The sequence below is a fragment of the Haliotis rubra genome, unplaced genomic scaffold, assembly GCF_003918875.1.
Source record: "Haliotis rubra isolate DU_JTF1 unplaced genomic scaffold, ASM391887v1 Scf30, whole genome shotgun sequence".
NCBI classification, from domain to species: domain Eukaryota; kingdom Metazoa; phylum Mollusca; class Gastropoda; order Lepetellida; family Haliotidae; genus Haliotis; species Haliotis rubra.
The window spans coordinates 1110381-1132595 of record NW_025766969.1 but is presented as its reverse complement, the minus strand read 5'-3'; the positions used below and the strand labels follow the sequence as shown (position 1 = coordinate 1132595).

At 40.1% G+C, this 22215-nt stretch overlaps 1 protein-coding gene across 1 annotated transcript; it reads right to left on the bottom strand.

Moving 5' to 3' along the window:
- Nucleotides 1-2407: 2407 nt before the first annotated feature.
- LOC124282568 (40S ribosomal protein SA-like) lies at nt 2408-18973 on the bottom strand. The gene is made up of 6 exons (XM_046718578.1): nt 18829-18973; nt 14720-14885; nt 12907-13112; nt 12367-12525; nt 2951-3079; nt 2408-2807 (listed from the first exon to the last, which is right to left on the bottom strand). The coding sequence occupies exons 2-6, from the start codon at nt 14850-14852 to the stop codon at nt 2457-2459; spliced, it is 978 nt and encodes a 325-aa protein (XP_046574534.1). The 5' UTR covers nt 14853-14885; nt 18829-18973; the 3' UTR covers nt 2408-2456.
- Between the last annotated feature and the right edge of the window lie 3242 nt (nt 18974-22215).

The window sequence follows — 22215 nt, the reverse complement described above, 5'->3', positions numbered from 1 at the left end:
CTGAAGGCACAAAACCCCAATTGTCCCGTTATACACACTTATCCAGATTACTCATTAGGGTAAATATATTATTAGGAGTATTGTAATATAAACCCTATTTGAACCAAAACAGTAAAAACTTTGCAAGAATGTGTCCAACACTGAAAGGGATACACGGAAAGGGTGGATATTAACTTGAATTAACTTTGTTCTTTCTTTCAAGAATGACATTTGTGCACACACAAAAAAGATATCCTGGCTCGACTTAAGAATTCAGGTGCAAGATGCCAGCAGTACCTCAACTTCTATATAGACAACAGTGAAGGGAACTTCATTCGAAAATTGTTTCAGCATATTGTGTGATAACAGACCAAGTACAAGAATCATGACACTTAAGTAATAGAGATTTTGTAATTACGAAATTTACTAAGTGTATTATTATGTTATTATGCGCATATGCATTTTTTATGGCCAGTTCCTGCCAAGTGACATTAACGTCTGATGCCAGACAAATGTCTGAAAAAATGCCCAGGAGTTTATCGAGTTGGGCTCTTGAAACGAAGTCCACCCCTAATTTTGAGGCTAACTCAAAATTGTTTCCATGGAAATCCAGAAAAATAGAAATGCCAAAAATGTGTAAATAGCAAAAGGCACCAAATTAGGTTCTGTTTAATATATACTACAAACAAAAAGTATGGGAACACCCTAAAATATATAGTCATATATACACTTAAACGTGGTGTGGTCATTTACACTGTAGGGTGTATGCAACTTTTTGTGTGCTTAATGGGTACTTTAAATGACATGTTGGAACATGCAGTGAAGCAACTGATTCAATATTAGTTGAGTTTGAGTGAAATGAAACATTGTGAAAAACAGCAAAAAACAAGGGTCTGAAACGCACCAGCACCATGTTTGCTTCAAACGCCCAAACACAACAGCACAGTGCATGTGGAAGACAGACTTCCCATGCAGCTTGTGGCAACTGGACACTGGCAGTTGTGAATCGGTTCCGAAGGGCTTGCACCACAACATATCGGTCATTTGCCCTTGATGTTTTTCTGGGTTTTCCAGAGCGAGGTCTGTCCTGTACTCTACCAGTGGCCTGGAATCTGTCCCTCAGGTGAAATTGGGTTTAACATAGTGCTTGAGAATATTTCGCTCATATGACAACATGCATGCGTGTGTATATGTATATGGGGCTGCTTGTACTAGCCCAGACTGAAGCTGGTTTTATAGGTCAAGCCCACAGATGCCATGCCGCAGTGAAGCATCAATACCCCACTCAGACACATACTGACTCCGAGCCGACCAGTCCTTGTTGTACCCATTAACGCTGAGCGTCAGGCAGGGACCAACAAGTACCATATTTTAACGTCTTTTGGTATGACGCGGTCGGGGATCGAACATACGACCTTCTGCTCTCCGGGCGGACGCTCTAACCACTATACCACGGAGGCTGTCCCCCTCAGTTTGTGAATGACAGAGGGAGACACCTGAAGACCCAAGCAACATTTCTTAAGGATTCACCATCCTGTAACCATGCAATGGCCCTGCTTGTCGTCAGCGCTTAATGGTCTGCACTGTGGCATGGTGAAGAGGTGAGGTGAGGTGAGGTGAAATTGGGTTTAACGTCGTGCTCGAGAATATTTCGCTCATATGACGACGTGCATGAGTGTGTATGTGCGGCTGCTTGTACTAGCCCAGACTTAAGCTGGTTCTATAGTGCTAGCCCACTGAAATACCACGACGCAGTTCAGCATGAATACCCCACTCAGACACATTATACTGACTCCGAGCCGACCAGTCCTTGTTGTACCCATTAATGCCGAGAGCCAGGCAAGAACCAACACGTACCATATTTTAACGTCTTTTGGTATGACGTGGTCGGGGAACGAACCAGCGACGTACGCTCTTACCACTACACCACGGAGGCGGTCGCATGGTGAAGAAGTTGTGAAGCTTCAATACTGTCTGTAGCTTCTTGTAAAGGAAACGTTGCCACAAGCTTCATGCGAAGTCGGTCTTCCACATGCACTAGGCTTTTGTGTTTGGGCGTTTGAATTAAAAACGGTGCTGGTGTGTTTAAGCAACTTTGTTTTTCGCTGTTTTTGACAATGTTTCACTTCAAACTCAACGAATATTTAATCAGTTGCTTCACTGCATGTTCCAACATGTCGTTTAAAGTGCTTATTAAGCACACAAAAAGTTGCATTTACCCGAGGGTATAAATGACCTCACCACGTTTAAGCTTATATGAACTATCAAATTTTAGGGTGTTCCCAAACTTTTTGTTTGTAGCATATATATGTATACCAATATTTGATGAAAAATATTGAACTTTTTTTTTTTTAACATATGCTCCGGAAAGCGTTGACTATATCCCCCTGCATTACTATGCTGGGAGGAATAAGAAAAAGAAACAACCTAAAGACAAGATTTTATTTCTTTGATGTTTCCTGTTACTTATCAGGACATTAGTTCCAGTTTTCAGCTCCAGATCCACCCCACTCATCTCCAGGGGCACGAGTTTGTGCTGCAGCTGGAACTGCTGGAACTGCTGGAACTGCAGAGCCTGCAGGTACAGCAGCCCCTACTGGAGTTTGCGCTGACCAGTCATTGGCATCTGTTGCTGACCAATCTGATGTAGTGCCTCCTCCATATGATTGGATTGGCACGGAATTGACATTAATTGCCTCACTAGCCCAATCACTGACTTCAGCTGGCAATGGTTGCTCAGCAACGCTGGTTCCAGTCCAAGGCTCTTGTGCTGGAGCCTCCTCTTTTACCTGGTCACGTTCTCTGGCTGCTTGTTCTTCCTTTTCAGCCTAACATATAAATTAAAAAATGAACTCAATCACACATGGTAATTTGTTGTATAATGTGACTAAATGGTATGTAACTATGCTTAGATAAGAGTCATCAGAAGATAACAAATTCCCTCAGCCCCCACAAATTTGAAAGAACAAACCTCCTCAGGATCTCTGTAAAAATACAGATCCACCATCACATCCCACTGGTGCTCTCTGCTGATGGTCCCTCGTAAACGAAGTACTTCACGCGCCATTAACCACCACATAAGACCAATTGACTGAGCTCCCTAGAAGAAAAAAAAGAGTTAAAATAGAAAGACACAAAAAGGTGAGGTCAATTGTTCCTACTTGTTTACAATACCAGCAAACAAGATGCTTTGCCACAGTTAAACACTGATGCCCTACATAACAGGACCAACCAGTCGGTGTTGTATCCCCTTTAATGCGGAGTGCCAGGCAGGGTTTGATTAGGAAGTGACTGCCCCAATCTTTTAAAACATTGGGTCATTTATATTGTACAAAATAATTGAAGTGAGAATTCACAATACATTTTCAAGCAAAAAGATATCATTTTGTTCAGCTAATTTTGCTTATAAATGTTTCAGTTAAAAATAACACGTGAGAAAATTCGTTTGACTTTGTTTCGTTCGAAAGCTCTGTAACATCAATATCACCGTAACTTGGCCAGAAGTATTTTCGCAGTTGTAAGAAGCTATTTTATTGGATAAAATTCCAATGACGCTGAGTTTACCACCGTCTGCTATAAGGATTGTGATTGGTCAATATCAATCATGTGACTTAAGGCAGACAATCATATTATAGTTATGGATACTGTCCTATTGTATGATAACTTCCAGATTTTGATGAAGTGTTTGGTAAAGGGGTGGATGATGATTTGTATGGAGAAGCATGTACAATGTGACAGAATCCCCCCCCCTCCCCATAATTTCTAAGCATAATTTAAAACATTTTCTAATGTTCAAAATTGCCGACCCCCCACAAAGTAGATGCGTACAAAAATGATGACCCCCCTAGTTCCCCAGAAAAAAATGGGTGGAACCATGTTCTTTACCCAATATACCGGTTCTCAGAAAAAAATATTGCAGTATGTATCGTTTCAGTCTAAGTAAAACTTGCTGCCATGGAAAAGCAAATAATACTTTATCCAGAAATCCAAACTACCAAAAGGCACCCATTCACCACCATACCTATCTTTGTTACAAGTTTGGTGAAGAAACACTGAACGGTTTTAAAGTTCTTCTATGGAAAAACGGATTTGCATGGACGGACGGACTGACAGAGTCCTAAATAATAACCCTGTTGCCTATCAACCTAACTTTTGGAACACGGTTCTTTGCAAGTTACGTTTGAACAACGAAAGGTATCCAACTTTTATTCGCTCGGTTAATAATGATATGACGACCCAATAGGGTGTTGAATTGCTAAAATTTATATCAACTATTAAAAATTTACTTAAGAAACTATCATATATATACTAGCCACATAAAGAAACTGTGCACACAGAAAATTCCTTCAGAATTGGAATACAACACAGAAAAGACGACATGATGTAGACACTTTATAAGCTGAAGTATCGGGCCTCAACAACATGTCAAAAGAACATGAACAATATCCGTAACGATGACGTCAGAAGTTCAAAATTTAGTTGGGGGGCACACGTCGAAGTCACAAAGTCAGTTACGGGTATGACCATCATGCGCGTGAAGCACAGCAGTGCATCGATGACGCATATAGGCTACCAAATTTTCCAAATGAAGGCCTGGGGAATGGTTTGGGACGTGGTCACTGCCGTCTGGAACCTGTGTCTGATATGAGTCACCCGAATCCATCTGTCCTGTCTTGGCATCGTTACTCGGGGACTCCCAGAACGTGGGTGGTCGGCCACGTCATTGCTGTTTCCCTAACGCCTGACCAATGCAGATATCGTGTTACGATGGCATTGGAAATGTGCTGCCACCTGTTATTGGCTCATGCCTGCTCGAACCATTCCAATGGCTTCATGACGTTGAGCAGATGTTAATCTTGGCATGATGTGCATGTGACTTCTCATGTGAATTTGTGAACGTTTGAATGACCAAAGATCAAGCTTTCGACAGTGACAGCAATTTCAGAGTTTCACATGTTGTGTGCAGCTGAACGTGCAGTAACACATTGCAAGTAAAAAGGCCACCATCAATGACGTCACGTCGCCTGACACCTGCATGAGCGTTTGATTGTCTCCAATACTTGCTATGTTCACACCTTTATTTATGCATAAAGACCGTCTGCCTATCTTTATATTTTCTGTGTGCAGTTTCTTTATGTGGCCAGTATAGTTTCTGACAACATTATTTTCAATAGGGAGTACTGGAGAGAAAAGGGAGTACTGGAGAGAAAAGAGACCCTCGGAGAGACGCCTGACGTCTGTCCATCTGACTGCGTGAAGTTGACAATTCTGCCCAGTTTTGTAAGATTGACCAACACTGATCGTGAGGTCCCCAGACTCAATAGTTATTCTAAAACCACGATGAGCCAGTCGCCTAGGTACGGGTGATAACACCGGCACTGCGATCTGGCTATCTGAGCTGTAATAAACCTCAATTTGGTGAACACCCTTGGCGCCGTAAAGTAGCCTAAGGGGAGCACAAGGAACTGGTAGCGCGTCCCGTCAAACAAGAACCGAAGGTAAATCTTGAAATCAGGGTGCAATGGAACAAGGAACATTCCGTTCTTAATGGCAACGATGAAATAAATGGAGTCAAACCCCACATTTTCCTGACCATTGGAAACCACCACGCTGGTTGCCTTGCCCAGCAGAGACTGGATCTCGGCACGGAGTATTTTCGCCGTCGCCCGGGAAGCCGACACTGGAGTGTGTCGCTCCGACCGGGGATTGCGGCAGAATACAGTAAACCCCAGCAGTCGGCAACTTAATGTTCGCCGGTGCCTGGGCACCTGAGGAATTAATGAGAAGCTCGACAGACCTCCGCATTCCTCGAAACAGTCCCGGGCGTCATAGGCCCATAACCGCACTCACCATTTGGCTGGTACAGCTACAATGCAGTCCCTAGCCAGATGAGAGTTGACCTCCGTCAGATGCCGAAAAAATACCACCGGCGCTCTCTCCCCTTTCCACCAGCTCCCTCAGCAGAGCTGAGAGATGCGCCGAGTGGAGCATACAGCGTTGAGCTGTTAAGGGGAAAGAACGGCAGACTGACGGCAGAATGTGAGGCCTTGTCCCGTATGCCTTGCTGGAAGCAGGCTTCTCTCCGGGAGGCGAACTCCAACGGTTCGGGTATTCGACGAGGACAACACCCAAGGCAAAACAGCCACGATTCTATCTCGCACTTGCCTCAGGGACGAACCTACTCAGTGGTAAGGTCAAAGTAGCGAAATGAGCCGAACCTCAAATAGACTTGTCCACTGTACGAGCCTGAACCCCGGTACCGGGGCACATGTGAGAAGCCTGACAAATCAAGGTTTAACAAGCACTCAGACACACCCGGCACACTCGATAGAATCTTGGTCAAGACGTCGATAGACATCAGCCCGAGACCTGAACTACCGGCGCCGGGAATCTGCGCCCTACCAGTGCCGAAGCCTGGGTCGGTGCTACCCACGGGGTTCAGAGAATCCGCAAAGCCGAAGCTCAGCGGTTCTAGACCGAACCCTGATCCCGAGACACGTAGGGGTAGCCTGATAAATCAGGTTTCCCCAAGTACTCTCCAAAAGCGCACTGAGCATATAGTCAAACATAGCCTATAGCGCTATATAAATACCCATACATACACATATATGTATATACATACACATATGTGTGTGTATATATATATACGTAAGTGCTCGGGTCGGCGGTTCGAGTTCGAACCCCGATCCTGAAACACATGGGAGTAGCCTGACCATGCAGGGCTCCCCTGGTGTACAAGGGTAGACCTCGGCGCGTCGAGGTGATAGGTAGCTCCGTCACACTCAACGGCCTCTTGGCCAGGGCATCGATAGACATCAGGCCGAGACCTGAGCTAACAACGCCGGGGATCTGCTCCGTACTGGGGCCGAAGCCCAGGTCGGTGCTAGTCCGATCTGCAGTCCCGAGACACAAGGGAGTAGCCTGGCAATGCAGGGTTTCCCTGGTGTACACGGGTAGACCTAGGAGCGTCGAGGTGATCGGCAGCTCGGTGGAACCCAGAACAGGGCGCCGAGAGGAACCTGCCGATACAGGTTTCCCGGGCAACCCCGACTGACCACTAGGCGCCGAGGTGTCCCCGAGCTGGTACGCGCTGAGGCGACCGCCAGTCAGGGCACCAGGCGAAGACAGGGTGAAACCTGCATCGCCGGCGCCAGGCGGCTATGACGAACCTGAGCCCGAGGCTAGGTCGCCACAAGGTGCTGAAGGCACACCATCACCTGAGCCGAGGCCAGGATCAAGCTGCCTGGGAGGAGGCGTGTTCTCCGAGCCAGAGCTCGGGCCGCAGCCAACCCACAACTCAGAGAAACAAACTCTGTATGATGGTTAACAGTTGGCACCCACCTTACCCTATTCACGACCTGTGACACCTCTTCATACCTGTCACGTGTGAGGCTGACCTACATTGACGAACGTTGACATTTATTACCAAACACTGCCGCTGTTACAGGTCATTGGCTCCCTCCCTCTGCTGTTTATTTTGTTGACAGTTACATAGACAGATTCTTTAATACAAATGCATAAACTCGGTGATTTGCAATGTGATTAGGTTGTCTGACAAAACATCCACTTGCACAGTTTGAGATCGATTGGATCACTGGATGAAGAGATATTTACAAAAAAAACGGGTCCACATGCATTTCATGCCAAACTATAGTGTACAGTACACAACCCTGTGCACTTAAAAGAACCCACAAATTCGTTGGTGTATGACCAGATGGTGGCCACATGAATACGTGCAAACAACTAGTTACGTGCAAACAACTAGTTGCGTGTACAGCAACGTGCAGTAGAACTTGGACAAATAATGTGACTATGTGTCCTAGTCCACCCAGCTGTGAATGGGTACTTTGTAAGGATGGGAAAAGCTACATTAACTCGTGCGCCTAGAAGCTGCAATAGTTGTATGATCACCAGGGAGTTTAGATTGATGATACAATGTGCCATTTGAGATTGACATCTAATGATCAAGGGAAAAACAAAGTGCAGTGCACAGGTAACTATCATGAACTGCACGTGCATTTCCCTTTATGACCCAACACTGCCGCTGTTACAGGTCATTGGCTCCCTCCCTCTGCAAGCCGTCTGCGTTCTGCTGTTTATTTTGTTGACAGTTACATAGACAGATTCTTTAATACAAATGCATAAACTCGGTGATTTACAATGTGATGAGGTTGTCTGACAAAACATCCACTTGCACAGTTTGAGATCGATGGGGTCATTGGATGAAGAGATATTTACAAAAAAAAACGGGTCCACATGCATTTCATGCCAAACTATAGGGGTTGTGACAACACTGAAAGAGTCTGCATGCAAAGTTGATTCCAAGGTTTTTACACCCAGTCACAGGTGGGCTCTATCCTGGCACCTCAAGCTCACTGGATTACTAGCCTGGCGCCTTAGAGAGTTCGCCCACCATGATATGATGATCAATCCAACAGTTGATAAATATGGAAGTTATTTTCATCGTAATATTCAAATAATACAACTACAATTTAAATAACGTATTTTTTAAAATGAAAATGCAAGCTTACCCATTATTATTGTCCAGATACACCATGGAGGAAGCGAAATTTGCGATTTTTTACAATTTGTAACATGTCATAATATTTCCTTACCTTTTTCTTTGATATTTCTATTTGTATGTAATCAGAAAATTATTTAAAAATGATTTCTTAAATAATATGTATGGTGGCCTATTTCCTGATGTCCGTGTTTTTCTGCTTGGTAACCTGAGACAACAATGGGAAATACTTAGTTTTCAAAGCTCCGTATGAATAACACAAGTTGATTCGTTTCATGTCGGGTATTGTTCAAAAAGCTCTGAACATCAATAATATCACTGCAACTGTACCAGGAATATATTTGCAGTTTTAAAAGCAATTTTTGTTATAAATGTTAGTTTCTAATAATGCTCTTTTGCTTAAGTTTGCTATAAGGATCATGATTTGGTTAAAATCATGCACATGACCTAAGTCAGCCAATCCTATTACGGCAATGGATATTGTCCTTGAAAACGAAAATTTTAGATAAAAACTTTTGGGTAAAATTATGCTATTTTGAATGTTAACTCTTTCAACACCAGTCAACCAGAGGCATTTACTGCCATGACACCGAGTTCCCAGAGACTCTGAGGTCATAGATGAAGCCTATGTTTATGAAGGAAATTATAAGCTTGTAAAACATTATTGCTACTACATCCCATACACCATTTAAAAGATTTCATCCTACTGTTGATAAATATGAAGTTTATTTTTATAATATTATTCAAATAATACAACTACAACTTAAATAAATTTATATTTGAATGAAAATGCAAGCTTACATTTATAACGTCCAGATAAACCACGAAAGGAGCAAAAACTATGGCGATTTTTTCCATTTGTGACATTTCATAACATGCCAGTGCCTTTTTCTTTTATATTTTCATTTTTACGTAATCAGAAAATTATTATAAAAAGATTTCTTAAACAATATGTATGGTCGCCTATTTCCCGATATCTGTGGCTTTCCGCTCGGTAAAATGACATAACTGAAAATACCTCCGTTTTCGAAGCTTCGTGTGAATAACATGCGCGGCAAATCGTTTGATGTCGGGCATCGTTCGAAAAGCTCTGAACATCATCAATATCACTGTACCCTTGCCAAGAGTAGTTTCACAGTTGTAAGAAGCGATTTTATTGGATAAAGATTGGTTTCTAATGACGCTTTCTCGCCACAGTCTGCTATAAGGGTCGTGATTGGTCAAAATCAGACACGTGACCTAAGGCAGCCAATCATATTACGGCAATGGCTACCGTCCTCGTAATCGAAAACTTTTAGATTTGGACAAAAGTTTTGGGTAAAATAATGCTATTCTGAACATATTAAGCAAGAAATCGCTACATATACGTAAATTATGGAACTTATTGGACGTATCGTGCTAGGTTATGACCTGTGACAAAATTGCTTCATGTATGTATTTTCGCATTAAACATCGTGTCCAAGCGTGAAGATTGAGGCGGCGAGAGCCGAGATATCACTTGTCAGTGACTTGACTTGCATTACATGATCGCACAAAAAGATGGAAATAGTAATTTTATATGTACGTTTGACAACTTTTATGAATGCTGTTGTTGATTTTATTCATTAGTTTATTCAATTTATTTAATAATTTCCTCGAAACATCGTTACTTTGCTCTTTGACAATGTTATTGTGGACCCGCTGCCGAAGCATGTGTCCGAGAATCATTGCGAAAAATAGTTTATAATTTTAATTCTGTTGATAATATATGATAAATTGAAATTTAATAAGTGTTTTCAGACATTGTGAAATGTGATAGATTTGATATATGAATCAAAAGTCAGGTAGGTTCCTAAAATTACGTCTCATTTTGACGTGACTACTGCCTGGCCGATTAATCGGCCTCCGGTGTCTGGGGACTCATAACGTTGTGGCCGATTATTCGGCCTGCGGTGTTGAATGGGTTAAGCAAGAAATTGCCACCTATATGTAAATTATGGAACTTAGTCGACGTATCGCGCTAGATTATGACATGTGACATGTACATATGTTCACGTCTGAGTGTAAAAATCAAGGCGACAAAAGCCGAAATGTCGTTTTAATTACATTACTTGCTCCCACGAAAAGATGGAAATAGTCACTTAGATGTACATTTGACAACTTTCACGAGTACTGTTGATCTTATTCATTAGTTTATTCAATTTAGTTAATTATTTCCTTCAAACATTGTTACTTTGCTCTTTGACAATTTTGGTGATAAAATTATAGATCATTTTGATGTGACTACTGTCTGGCTGCTTAACCAGCCTCCAGTGTTGAATGGGTTGAGAGACTTTCACATGTTTACAAATACAATTTTCTGAAGGTTGTGTATGCTTTCTAAAAGGCATTTATATTTTCCAAAGAATATGACATGAATATGACATACGTTACTTATGTACAAGTCAATGTCTTGAATAGACAGTGCCATTTAGAAAGTGGTCAAATGCAACATGTTAAATTTGTGATAAAACATTCTGAGTGAAGTTCCAATTTCAATACTTTTGTTGGGTCGAGTCGATTATTTACAGACCGCTGCCATATAGCTGGAATATTGCTGAGTGCAGCGTTAAACTAAAGTCACTCACTCAGTATTCGTTATACTGCTTTACTGAGTCTAACAAACCCCAGTAGGTGGTCGTGTCAGCTAGCCTTTTTAATTGACCAAACAGAACACAGCTTACCAAATCAATTCACACGTCTGAACCTTTACCTCGAAACTCGAACGATTCCAAATGCTATTTTCCGCACGATCGCTTCCGAGTGTTACACATGGAAGAAAGCGAGTAAAAAGTCGTTGAAAATAGCGTTTTGACAATATTCCAAGATGTCATCTTGCGGCAATATAAGCTAATAGTAATGTCATCAGAAACCCCTTAGCTTATATACTGCAGGTCAAATATCTGGGTTTTTTAATGTGGATTTTCGTTTGTTTAGAGATCAGTGTCAGCGACTGTCCGATTGGTTGATTCCATTCGTCCGTCTGTCTCATGTTTGGTTTGATGGCCATAGGTCGCTCAAAGGTTAGCTGACGCGACCTTCTACGAGGATTTAGCAGTGTAACGAATAATACTGAGACTAAGTTTATTTAGACTGATCCCGAATATAACATGTGTTACCATGGACCAGTGGCTGAGATTCAAAGATGAATTACAGTTTGTTTACAGAAAACTGTCGATAAAGTATGTAAAAATGCTCATGTTGAAGGCATTGAACAGACAAATAAAAAGTCAGCTTCTTGTGTCATTTGATTGACTTCTTGGGATTGGACCAGTCAACCCCACCCACATTTTTTATGAAACAACGGTTTGGTAACAAGAGTTACATGATATTGTGCTTGTCTTGTTTGTCTATCATGTTCACAATTCCTTGATTGAGTGAAGAAAGCATATGAATTATTATTTTTCATCCTGGTACTTGGTTGTCATTGCCCACTGACAAATTTGATTAACCTTTTAATGTATGGCATATCACTGCAATTGATTCAAATTGTGACATAGTCATGAATTCATATAGTACATGCAGGTTCATGAGGAACTTGTATCATTTGTATAGCTTCAAAACAGTAAGTAAAATGTTTAATTAGAATTATACACAGTAAACATGAAGTGAGGTGCATGAGCGAGAACACAGATCACAGGATATATAATATCAATAAATGAAAACTTGTTGCTTCATTAACATAGTATTTCGAATGTAATCGTTTTGAAAGCAAAATGTAACACCATTTACAGCAGTTGCTGTATAATCAAAAGATAATGTGGAACATTGTCACTGTGAAGTTATGTTATGAAACTTTACAATGTCAAATGAATTGAAAACCTGAAGCTCAAAATTGATCTACGTACCTTGTTGTTACATGGAATAGCAATATCTACATATCTCAGTGGCGAGTCTGTATTGCAAAGGGCAATGACAGGAATGTTGACATAGGAAGCTTCTGTCACTGGCTGATGATCTATACGCGGATCTGTTACAACCAGGAGACGTGGTTCTCTGAATGCTGCCTGAATTAAAAAGATACCAAAATACATCATTACTCATGGAAAGACAATCACTCACTAAATCAATTTTAAACAAGAGTCATCAGAAACGAGTTGCAGGGGATAAAAAGAAGAGGTACTGACATGATGTACAAAGAGGCAAGCACGTAAGCTCACTCACTTGACATTGTCAGGAGAGCCACAAGGGATAAAATAAGACAATGAAAGATAAATAGGAATTCAAACCAACCTGTTCTGTACGAGCTATATCAATTTAATATTTGGGATCAAGCTAAAAAGATTAAGGATCAGTAGAATTTCACAGCCTTTGGTCCTGGACCAATGTGAGCATGTTTTTGTTTTTTTTAACGCTGAACACTATGGAAAGCAAGGCTAATTTTTTACCTGGATTTGGTTTGTGAAGGTTCCAGGAGTGAAACGACCAGCAATTGGAGTTGCACCAGTTGCAGAGGCAAATTTCAGGACAGCTCTCTGTCCATATGGTCGAGCTGAAATTACGCACACATCTGCTGGATTCTCTATTGCAGCAATAGCTCGTGCAGCAAGAAGCATCTTCTCCCATGTTTTCTTCAAGTTGATGATATATACTCCTAAAATAACAAAATGTGTCTATGAAAATCACAATACTTGAAATAGTCAGAACACCATCATTTGCATCAAGATTTTGACATCAGAAATTACATGGCATCATCTGGATCCTAATATTTTCTTTGGAGAAACAGTCACATAACACTCTACCTTGTGGGTTGTTAAACCACTATTCAAATACAGCAATACTTCATTCAAGATGCCCCAAATGAAGGATCGCTTTATACAAAGTCAAAGCAAAGTTCTAAGTTTGTTGTTTAATGCTGTCAGCCATATTCCAATTGTCTGTAAATAATCGATTCTTGAGCAGACAAACCAGTAATTGATATGAGCATCGATCTTTGAAACTCGGATACAATGACATTCATCAACCAAATCAGTAAGCCTGAACACCAAATCTCATTTGTCACCTATTACAACAAGCATAGGTTGCTGAAGACAAATTCTAATCCGCACCTTCACAGGTTTTACTAGGAATTTATGTAATATGGGCAACAGCTGCTGATGTTAGTTCTGTGTGTGCATACACACGTCTGTAATGAACTAATATTAGTATAAGATGTTGCGTCTTCACTGGATGAATTTTGATGTAACATCTGAGTGAGTGAGTGAGTTTAGTTTTACGCCGCACTCAGCAATATTCCAGCTATATGGCGGCGGTCTGTAAATAATCGAGTCTGGACCAGACAATCCAGTGATCAACAGCATGAGCATCGATCTGCGCAATTGGGAACCGATGACATGTGTCAACCAAGTCAGCGAAACTGACCACCCGATCCCGTTAGTCGCCTCTTACGACAAGATAGTCGCCTTTTTATGGCAAGCACATGGGTTGCTGAAGACCTATTCTACCTGTAACATCTGAAGTAAAGTTGGCGCAAAATATTCAATGTTTGAACAGAGCCACAAAACTATATCTCACCTGGATATGTAGTAATTACATGTAGTTTGTAAGCATCAATAATAAAATACTTTCTGTAAAAACACTACAATAGTCATTTGGAGATGACACATTCATCAGTCTGGTACAAAATGGGTTGGTTACTTATATCCTTCTTTTGGTAAATTGCCATTGGATACATTCAATTCAATGAAGATAAAGAGAATAAAGAAATTGTCAATGAGAAATTTCAAAATAACTAATGATCAAAATATAAAAGTTAACCACTAGACTGACAAGTAAAGGAACTTTTATCCAGAAAGGTGTAACTGTTTGGTAGTTCTGTAAATAATATCGGGGCTCGTTCAGGAAACAAGACAAAGAAGGAGAGGAGAAACTGCATGTTCATGGGGTGAGATATACAAATCAAAACAAATTTGCAAACTTAATCTGCATGCACACCATTAATACTTATTAGCTCCATAAAAGCAATTACATTTGGAAGTCAATTCCTGTATACAAGTGAAAAGAATGACTTTCATGCAAGTATTTTCTATTATCATAAGAGATGTTGACTACTACCCATATTTGCACCCAAAACTGAATATGGCATTCTTATATTTTGTTGTCCAAAACTGGTAACAGCACTTTTTAAAATGCTTTTTCCAATAGATTTAGAATTTTTCACTAATTGTGTGTAAAGATCGAAACTACAATGAAAACACTTGCCATCTGGTTTACGTTTGAATACGTAAGATTCCATCTGGAAGTCCACATTAGTTGATCCAAGATGAGTGGAACATGCCAAGAATTTGGTTATGTCTTCTTCCTTCAAAGCTAGGGCGTCAAATCCTCCGGACATCTTGAAGTCAGTCAGAGAGTTACGGCGACTAACCTGTGAGAAAAAGAGTTCCATGACCATGCAGCACTTGTATATGCAGTCAGCAATCTAAAATATTAAAGCCAACCACTTAGAAAGAACCTATGTACATCTATATTACTTCAAATTACATTTTCAGCACAAATCCTGAAGCCCTTATGAAGTAGGTATCTAAGTATTAGATTAATTGAAATAATCAAAGATTGTCATGGTGACAAAACGACCAAGTAATCGATCACGTTTTCTCAAACACTTTTTAGTATGAACAATATTTTTACAGGATGAATAGAACCAAATTCAACTAAGTTCAAACATCTGTAGAAGTGACAAAATTAAACAAGGAGACAAGGTCATCAATATCCCCCGCAATGGCAAAATACTCTTCATGATTATGTCTACGAGTTATGATTATGTCAAATATTTAGGTGTGTATATAGAAAAGTGGAAGGAGAGTATTGAAAGGTTTTTTAAGTTCTGCTCCGGAAAAGAGCATACCACCCATTTCAGGCTAAGTCAAACTTGTTGCCATGGAATAGCCAAAAATATTTTATTCAGAATTCCAAAACTACCAAAGGCACCAGTACACCACCGGACCAATCTATGTGCCAAGTTTGGTAAAAAATATTGAACGGTTTTAGAGTTCTGCTCCGGAAAAGTGTACTACCACCAATTTCAGGCTAAGTCAAAACTTGTTGCCACGGAAACGCCAAAAATGTTTTATTCAGAATTCCAAAACTACCAAAAGGCACCAGTACTCCACCAGATCTATCTATGTGCCAAGTTTGGTAAAGAAATATTGAACGGTTTTAGAGTTCTGCTCCGGAAAAGACAAATGTGCACGGACGGACGGAGTCCATTTTAATACCCCCGAAAAACGCGTTGCGGGGGACAACAAGAAGACAAAGTCATCAATATCCCCCGCAATGGCAAAATACTCTTCATGATTATGTCTACGAGTTATGATTATGTCAAATATTTAGGTGTGTATATAGAAAAGTGGAAGGAGAGTACTGAAAGGTTTTTAAAGTTCTGCTCCGAAAAAGAGCACTACCACCAATTTCAGGCTAAGTCAAAACTTGTTGCCACGGAATAGCCAAAAATATTTTATTCAGAATTCCAAAACTACCAAAAGGCACCAGTACTCCACCAGATCTATCTATGTGCCAAGTTTGGTTAAGAAATATTGAACGGTTTTAGAGTTCTGCTCCGGAAAAGACAAATGTGCACGGACGGACGCATGGAGTCCATTTTAATACCACCCCCCAGCCCCACCCCCAAAACACGTTGAGGGGGATAATAAGTGTTTTCAGACATTGTGAAAAGTGATAGATTTCATGAAAGAATCATATGTTAGTTAGGTTCCTAAAATTACAGCTCATTTTGATGCTACTACTGCCTGGCCGGTTTACCGGCCTACAGTTTCTGGGGACTCGTGACGTTTTGGCCGGTTTTCCGGCCTATGGTGTTGAATGGGTTAAGTATCAAACTGAGAAAGTGACTCGGTAAGAAGAATGTGTGGTGAAATAGACAAATGAAATTATATAAACAGTTAAATCGGTAATCTACTGTCATAACATAAAAAGCTCGCGCCTGCAGGGTTTGACAAACACTGATTTCTCCCACTTGCCAAGAGGGCAAGTAGAAAAGTTAAACTACTTGCCCATCACAGATACTACTTGCCCCATGTTACTTATGGTATAGAAAGAACTAGACAAACAAAACACAGCAAGTGAAGAGTTTTAATGAATGAATTGAGGTTAGAAGTTGAAAAAATATGTACTTGCCACTCGGGCAAGCCTTTTAGCAATTTTACTTGCCCTGATTAATTAGTACTTGCCACGGGCAAGCATGAGTGTCGAACCCTGGCCTGTGATATATCAACAAAACATTAAAACAATAGCTCACACCCAAGCATTCACCGGACAACCCGCTTCCAAGCTGCGCGAACCTATTTCACTGCGCATGTGCTATGAGCGCAGCCCAGTTGTTGAAACCACTTTTTCCCCAAAGCGTGGGGGAAAATTAGTGAATCGTTTGAACTCCGATTTTGTCCATTAAGTCCATACGGAAAGGTATCACAATCTGCAAAGTTGTGTTTTACGTGTTTTATCATGTTTATTTTCCCTGCCATGGCGTGCCAAGAAGAATGAATGTGCACATGACTGAATAACTTACCTGTACATATCTTTATTTTTAACATATTTCACCAAAAAATCTACTGATATGCAATAATTTACATGATCATCTTTTGCGTTATGACCCCGAAAACACGTTACATCATGGTAAAAATGGCGAAAAGTATGATGTAGCAATTTTCAGAGGTAATTTTCACTACTTTTTCTTTGCCTAACAATAGTATCATGGGACCCTCTATTATCGCGGTAGTTAATGTTGTTGTCATCGGGATTATGAACAGCTACTGACATTTAGCATTTTATTTATATTTTCAGCTGACTGATGTATAATCTTCGTTTCTTTCACAAATAATGTGACACATAATCGCAACTCGTTTAATACCATTGCGGCAATTCCGATTGTCTCGTTTGACACGGAAATTGAAGCAACTCTCTATTATCGCTGTATTGGTATCTTCTTACTGTGGCACGCCGTACAAGCAGATGACACTGTGAAACGTTTACTAAGACAAGTTACGAATCTAAATAGTTTGATCATTAAAAATATTTAGGAATTTCATTCACATTAGTAATGTCATCATGTTTGTAACCCAGGGAGTACTGCACTTTACCGGGCGCACTTTTTCAGATTAATTAGCGTTGCTGGGGTTCCCTAACCCTTATCCCTAACCCTAAGGATCGTAAAGGGTGCCTAACCCTAAGGATCGTAAAGGGTGGCATACCCTAACCCTAAGGATTGTAAAGGGAGACATACCCTAACCCTAAGGATCGTAAAGAGAGCAGCGAGGGCTGCGCCCCGTAAAGTGCATTCTAGCCGGAACCCAAACATCTGAAACTTCTATTCATTTGGATACAAGGTAGCAATAACGTTACAAAATATTGTTATTCCGCCTTAAAACGTACCATACAAGTTGCTGCCGTGTGTAGAGTGAAGTTGCATAATACGTCACTTCCTGTTATATTTTTAGCACGGAAAATATGCAAATGACCTCATAGTTGTCGCAGGACTACTCTTGACGAAATAAGTTTTGATTCATGCTAGATGTAATGGCAGTAGGGGTCATACTAGTTTCAAAATGTTCCAGAACTTACTGAAAAGATGAATGCTTTAATATTTCTGCGATTAGACATGACATTCCAATGAAATAAATGACTTTTTCAAGAGCGATGAATATATTTTATGTAATTTGCATATGTAAACAGCCGATGCGGGGCGTGGTGTGTCTGCTTTCCCGGTGTTTTCGCGTGCCGCGATAATAGAGAGTCCCAGTATAACATGATAGTGGATGATCAAGAAACAGGAAATTTCACGCAGAATTCAGTGAAGTGCATGTGTGTGTGTGATACATTTTGAATTTTATTCGACTTCAACGTGAACATTGGAAAAGGAGGGACATAAATAAATGTCCTCTGGCATCCAGGGGGTAACAACCACGAGATATTGGTAATCCATTGATACATTCAGAAATTTCAGCTCCAAGAGGCCTTTCCGAAACTGAAAAGATGTCGAAAACGTACGAGGGGCTACAATGCACTTTACCGGGCGCAGCCCTCGTTGCTCGTACGAGGCAATGACGGACAGCCGAACTCAAAATAAGTGAATATTGGACTTCTCATGTCTATTTTGGTTTTACCACGAGGCATTAGATCTAGCGACATACTTCGCTCCCAAGCTCTATAAATGTTTGGTTATCAGCTGGAAAATTGAAGCGATAATTTCCTAGTTTTGACTATCATAACGATCTCTATATCATAAGCTTACATTTTCTTCACTTACAACAAAACCATAGCAAAACAGAAAAAAGTTACATCAGACAACTTACTGTGCCTGTGATGCCAAATGGAGTCCGACGTGAAAAGGAAGTCAGCGCGTGTTGGATTTGGGGTCTCACATGGTTTCACGGGGTCCCAGTGAGCTGGGTTCCGTCTTGTCTTAAGTTAAAAGAGACGATGAGCGACAAAGACACGCTCCGGCGCAATGATCGCTCTGGGTTGGAGAGTGCATAAGCTGGGGGCCCCGTCTCGCATATCGCTTTGGCGAATGTTAGCGCGCGCAAAGGGAGCCGGGAACCGTGTGCAAAAGCTACGATCAACTGGTTTCTGGCTCCCTTTGCGCGCGTTAAAACGTTAGACTGGTTCCCGGATCGTTGCACCAACCCGGCCATCAGTGCTTAGTATGTCTGGAACGAACGCGAACAAGTATATAGTTCAACCAGGGAGACTATAAAACGTAGATTATCCCTGGTTCAACCTAAATTAGAGTTGATTTGTTCAATGAAGACAAGCCAATGATTTATGAACTAAGAATGTAATATTGCAACCACAAAAATACCTACCCATGTTTTATGAAAATATTGAAATACGAATTTTTTTTAATGAATTTGCGTCTAGATTTAGTGACTTATAATTATGTAAATTAAACCATACAAATAAACAATATTTCCTTATGATATAGCCCCTACATGTGCGATTTTAACACTGGTTGTCAATGAGACATTGTTTATATGCGCGTTGAGCATGTACTAGTGTGTGGATTATAGCGCATAACAAATGTCCATTATTTCTTTTATTATCTGTCCGGGGGAATTTTGTTGGAGTAAAACCACAAATATACTCCATAAGTATTGATTTTGTTGCACTATGAAAATGTGATATGGTTATGGGAGTGTTGTGGAAAAAGCATGACAGGGAAATACGAATAATAAGTAATCTTTCGTTTATGTAGTATCAGGGATGCTCTACAACAGGGATAGGTCACTCGCTTGCTTTCTTTACCATTTGTACTAATTAACGTGTGCCTCGTCATGCTCCAACGCACACAGTGACTTGGTTCGTTCCCAGCGCAACTTCGGCTGCGTTTAACAATGAATGAATGAATTAAGAGCAAGAATTATATGTGAATGAATGAAAGAAATAAAGAAAAAGAACAAAAGAAAGAAATACATATATGAAAAGAAAGAATAAATGATACACGCAACGCAAAACTATCGGTAAAAAACATGTGTTAACATCAGCTATCCTTTTTTTTTAAAATCTAATTTGAGTCATTTGTTTTCTTTAGTAACTAATTCAGATATCTTATTGCATGTGTGGAATGGCATGGGCATTGACAGAATGTTAACTGACACTGTCACAGACCCCTCAAAAACAGAAAGTTTAGAACTATCACAAAGCGTTGTAAACACCTTTCCAGTTTTGTCATATACTAAGATTAACAAGGAAGAAAGAAGTTTTAGAACTCTAACACTCAAGCATCACAAGCATCAATGGCGTATCAGATCAGATCGGCGATATGTCATATTTTTCACACACCTCAAATACACCCAAACAATTTAAAATTTTTTATAATACTATCACTATTACTTGCAAACACCTTTCACCTGATGGTATATTCCCCTCATAAACATTAAAGGTGTATGTGAAAGATGTTTTAGAACAATAACTAGAAACACTCAAACAATGCCCTGTAGTATTTCAATGGCAGATGGGCGATATGTCATATTTTTCACACACCTCAAATACACCCGAACAATTTTTTTTTAGTTATAATACTATCACTATTACTTGCAAACACCTTTCACCTGATGGTATATTCCCCTCATAAACATCAAAGGTGTATGTGAAAGATGTTTTAGAACAATAACTAGAAACACTCAAACAACGCCCTGTAGTATTTCAATGGCAGATCGGCGATATGTCATACTTTGCACGGTTATCTCCCAATTGACAGACACCCATTTGACAGACACCCAATTGACAGACACTGAACTAGATGGGTTATTAGGGTAACACCTACGGGTATAATGGAACAGTCCACTGTCCAGTGACTAGAGCGGGTGAGCCTGACACAGGGTCCTTACTGAGAAGTTAGATTGTGGGTAAATAGAACTTTGTAGTGATTAAATTATAAATGATTTCTCCTCTCAAAATTGATTTTACTATCAATTACTATCGAATATAAAAACAGGTTTGTCACTGAGAGGTTTGATTGTGTTTATTGATAGAAAAGACCCCCCTCAATAATAACACATGTACAACAGAAGTTAACTCAGAAAACGTTTTGTTGGAGAGATATAGATATGTACATATTTGAAAACATTCTGATTTGCAGTAAATGAGACATCTGCATTGCCATGTAAGATACGATGAATACCAATCATGTTAACAATACTTTCTAAAAGTAGGATACAATGGACATTCAAGGAAGTAATGAAAAACATTCTCACGTCCATGGCCACATTCACATGATGCGTCATATCTTAAATATTTATTCTAAATAAATCGTAATTAAGTGCACTCGTCATATATCTTAACATTGTGTGCAAAACATATAACTTCTTTATTCCATATGAGTAATATTTAGTTTCGCACTTGTCTTTATTTGATTTATATGATACAACAGTGTCGCAATTTCTAATAGCTATGCTAATGTTTTCAATATTTATGATGATGCCGACTCCCGTTAGACTAGAAGGTTAAACCGAAATGTTTATGAAAATAAACTGTTTATACATTGCAGCAATAAAAATTCAAATTACTGTCTTTTCATCCATCTTTCAAAATAAATAATATAGCTTCAGTTTGTTCCTGTGTTTTTATTTGGACTATTCCATTATAATGTGTAGGTAACAGGTAGTAGATAATCTGTTCACTGAACCGTAAATGTTGTTGTTTTAAGGTGTCTGCACACTGGCTGTCAGCGTAATGGGAGGACACCCTTTGCACACACCTCAAATACACCCTAACAAAAAAATTTTAGTTATAAAACTATCACTATTACTTGCAAACACCTTTCAACTAAAGGTATATTTCCCTTCTAAAAATTAAACGAATATGTGAAAGAAGTTTTTAGCGATAGAATCTAGTCTTTCTTCGCTGTGTACTGAGAATTGAAGCCAGTGAGCTACAACATGCCGACTTGAAACTTTACTACAAATCTACTGTATTAATACTGACACTAATAACAATTATTTGACTTAAAATGAAGTGACAGAATAGGTAACTTATCTTCTAAATGTAGGTTTTCAGTTGTCACAACACTCAGCGTATGTAATCAGCTGTTGAAAATAAACCGGGCTCAATCTTAAAAACTACGCTGCTGCCATATTGGCTACACCAGTCACGTGACGAGCCGAGGCATACGCTAAGGGGCTTTCCGAGGAGTGACCACTCCCCCTTATATAGTCTCCCTGGTAGTATGTGTTGTTAAA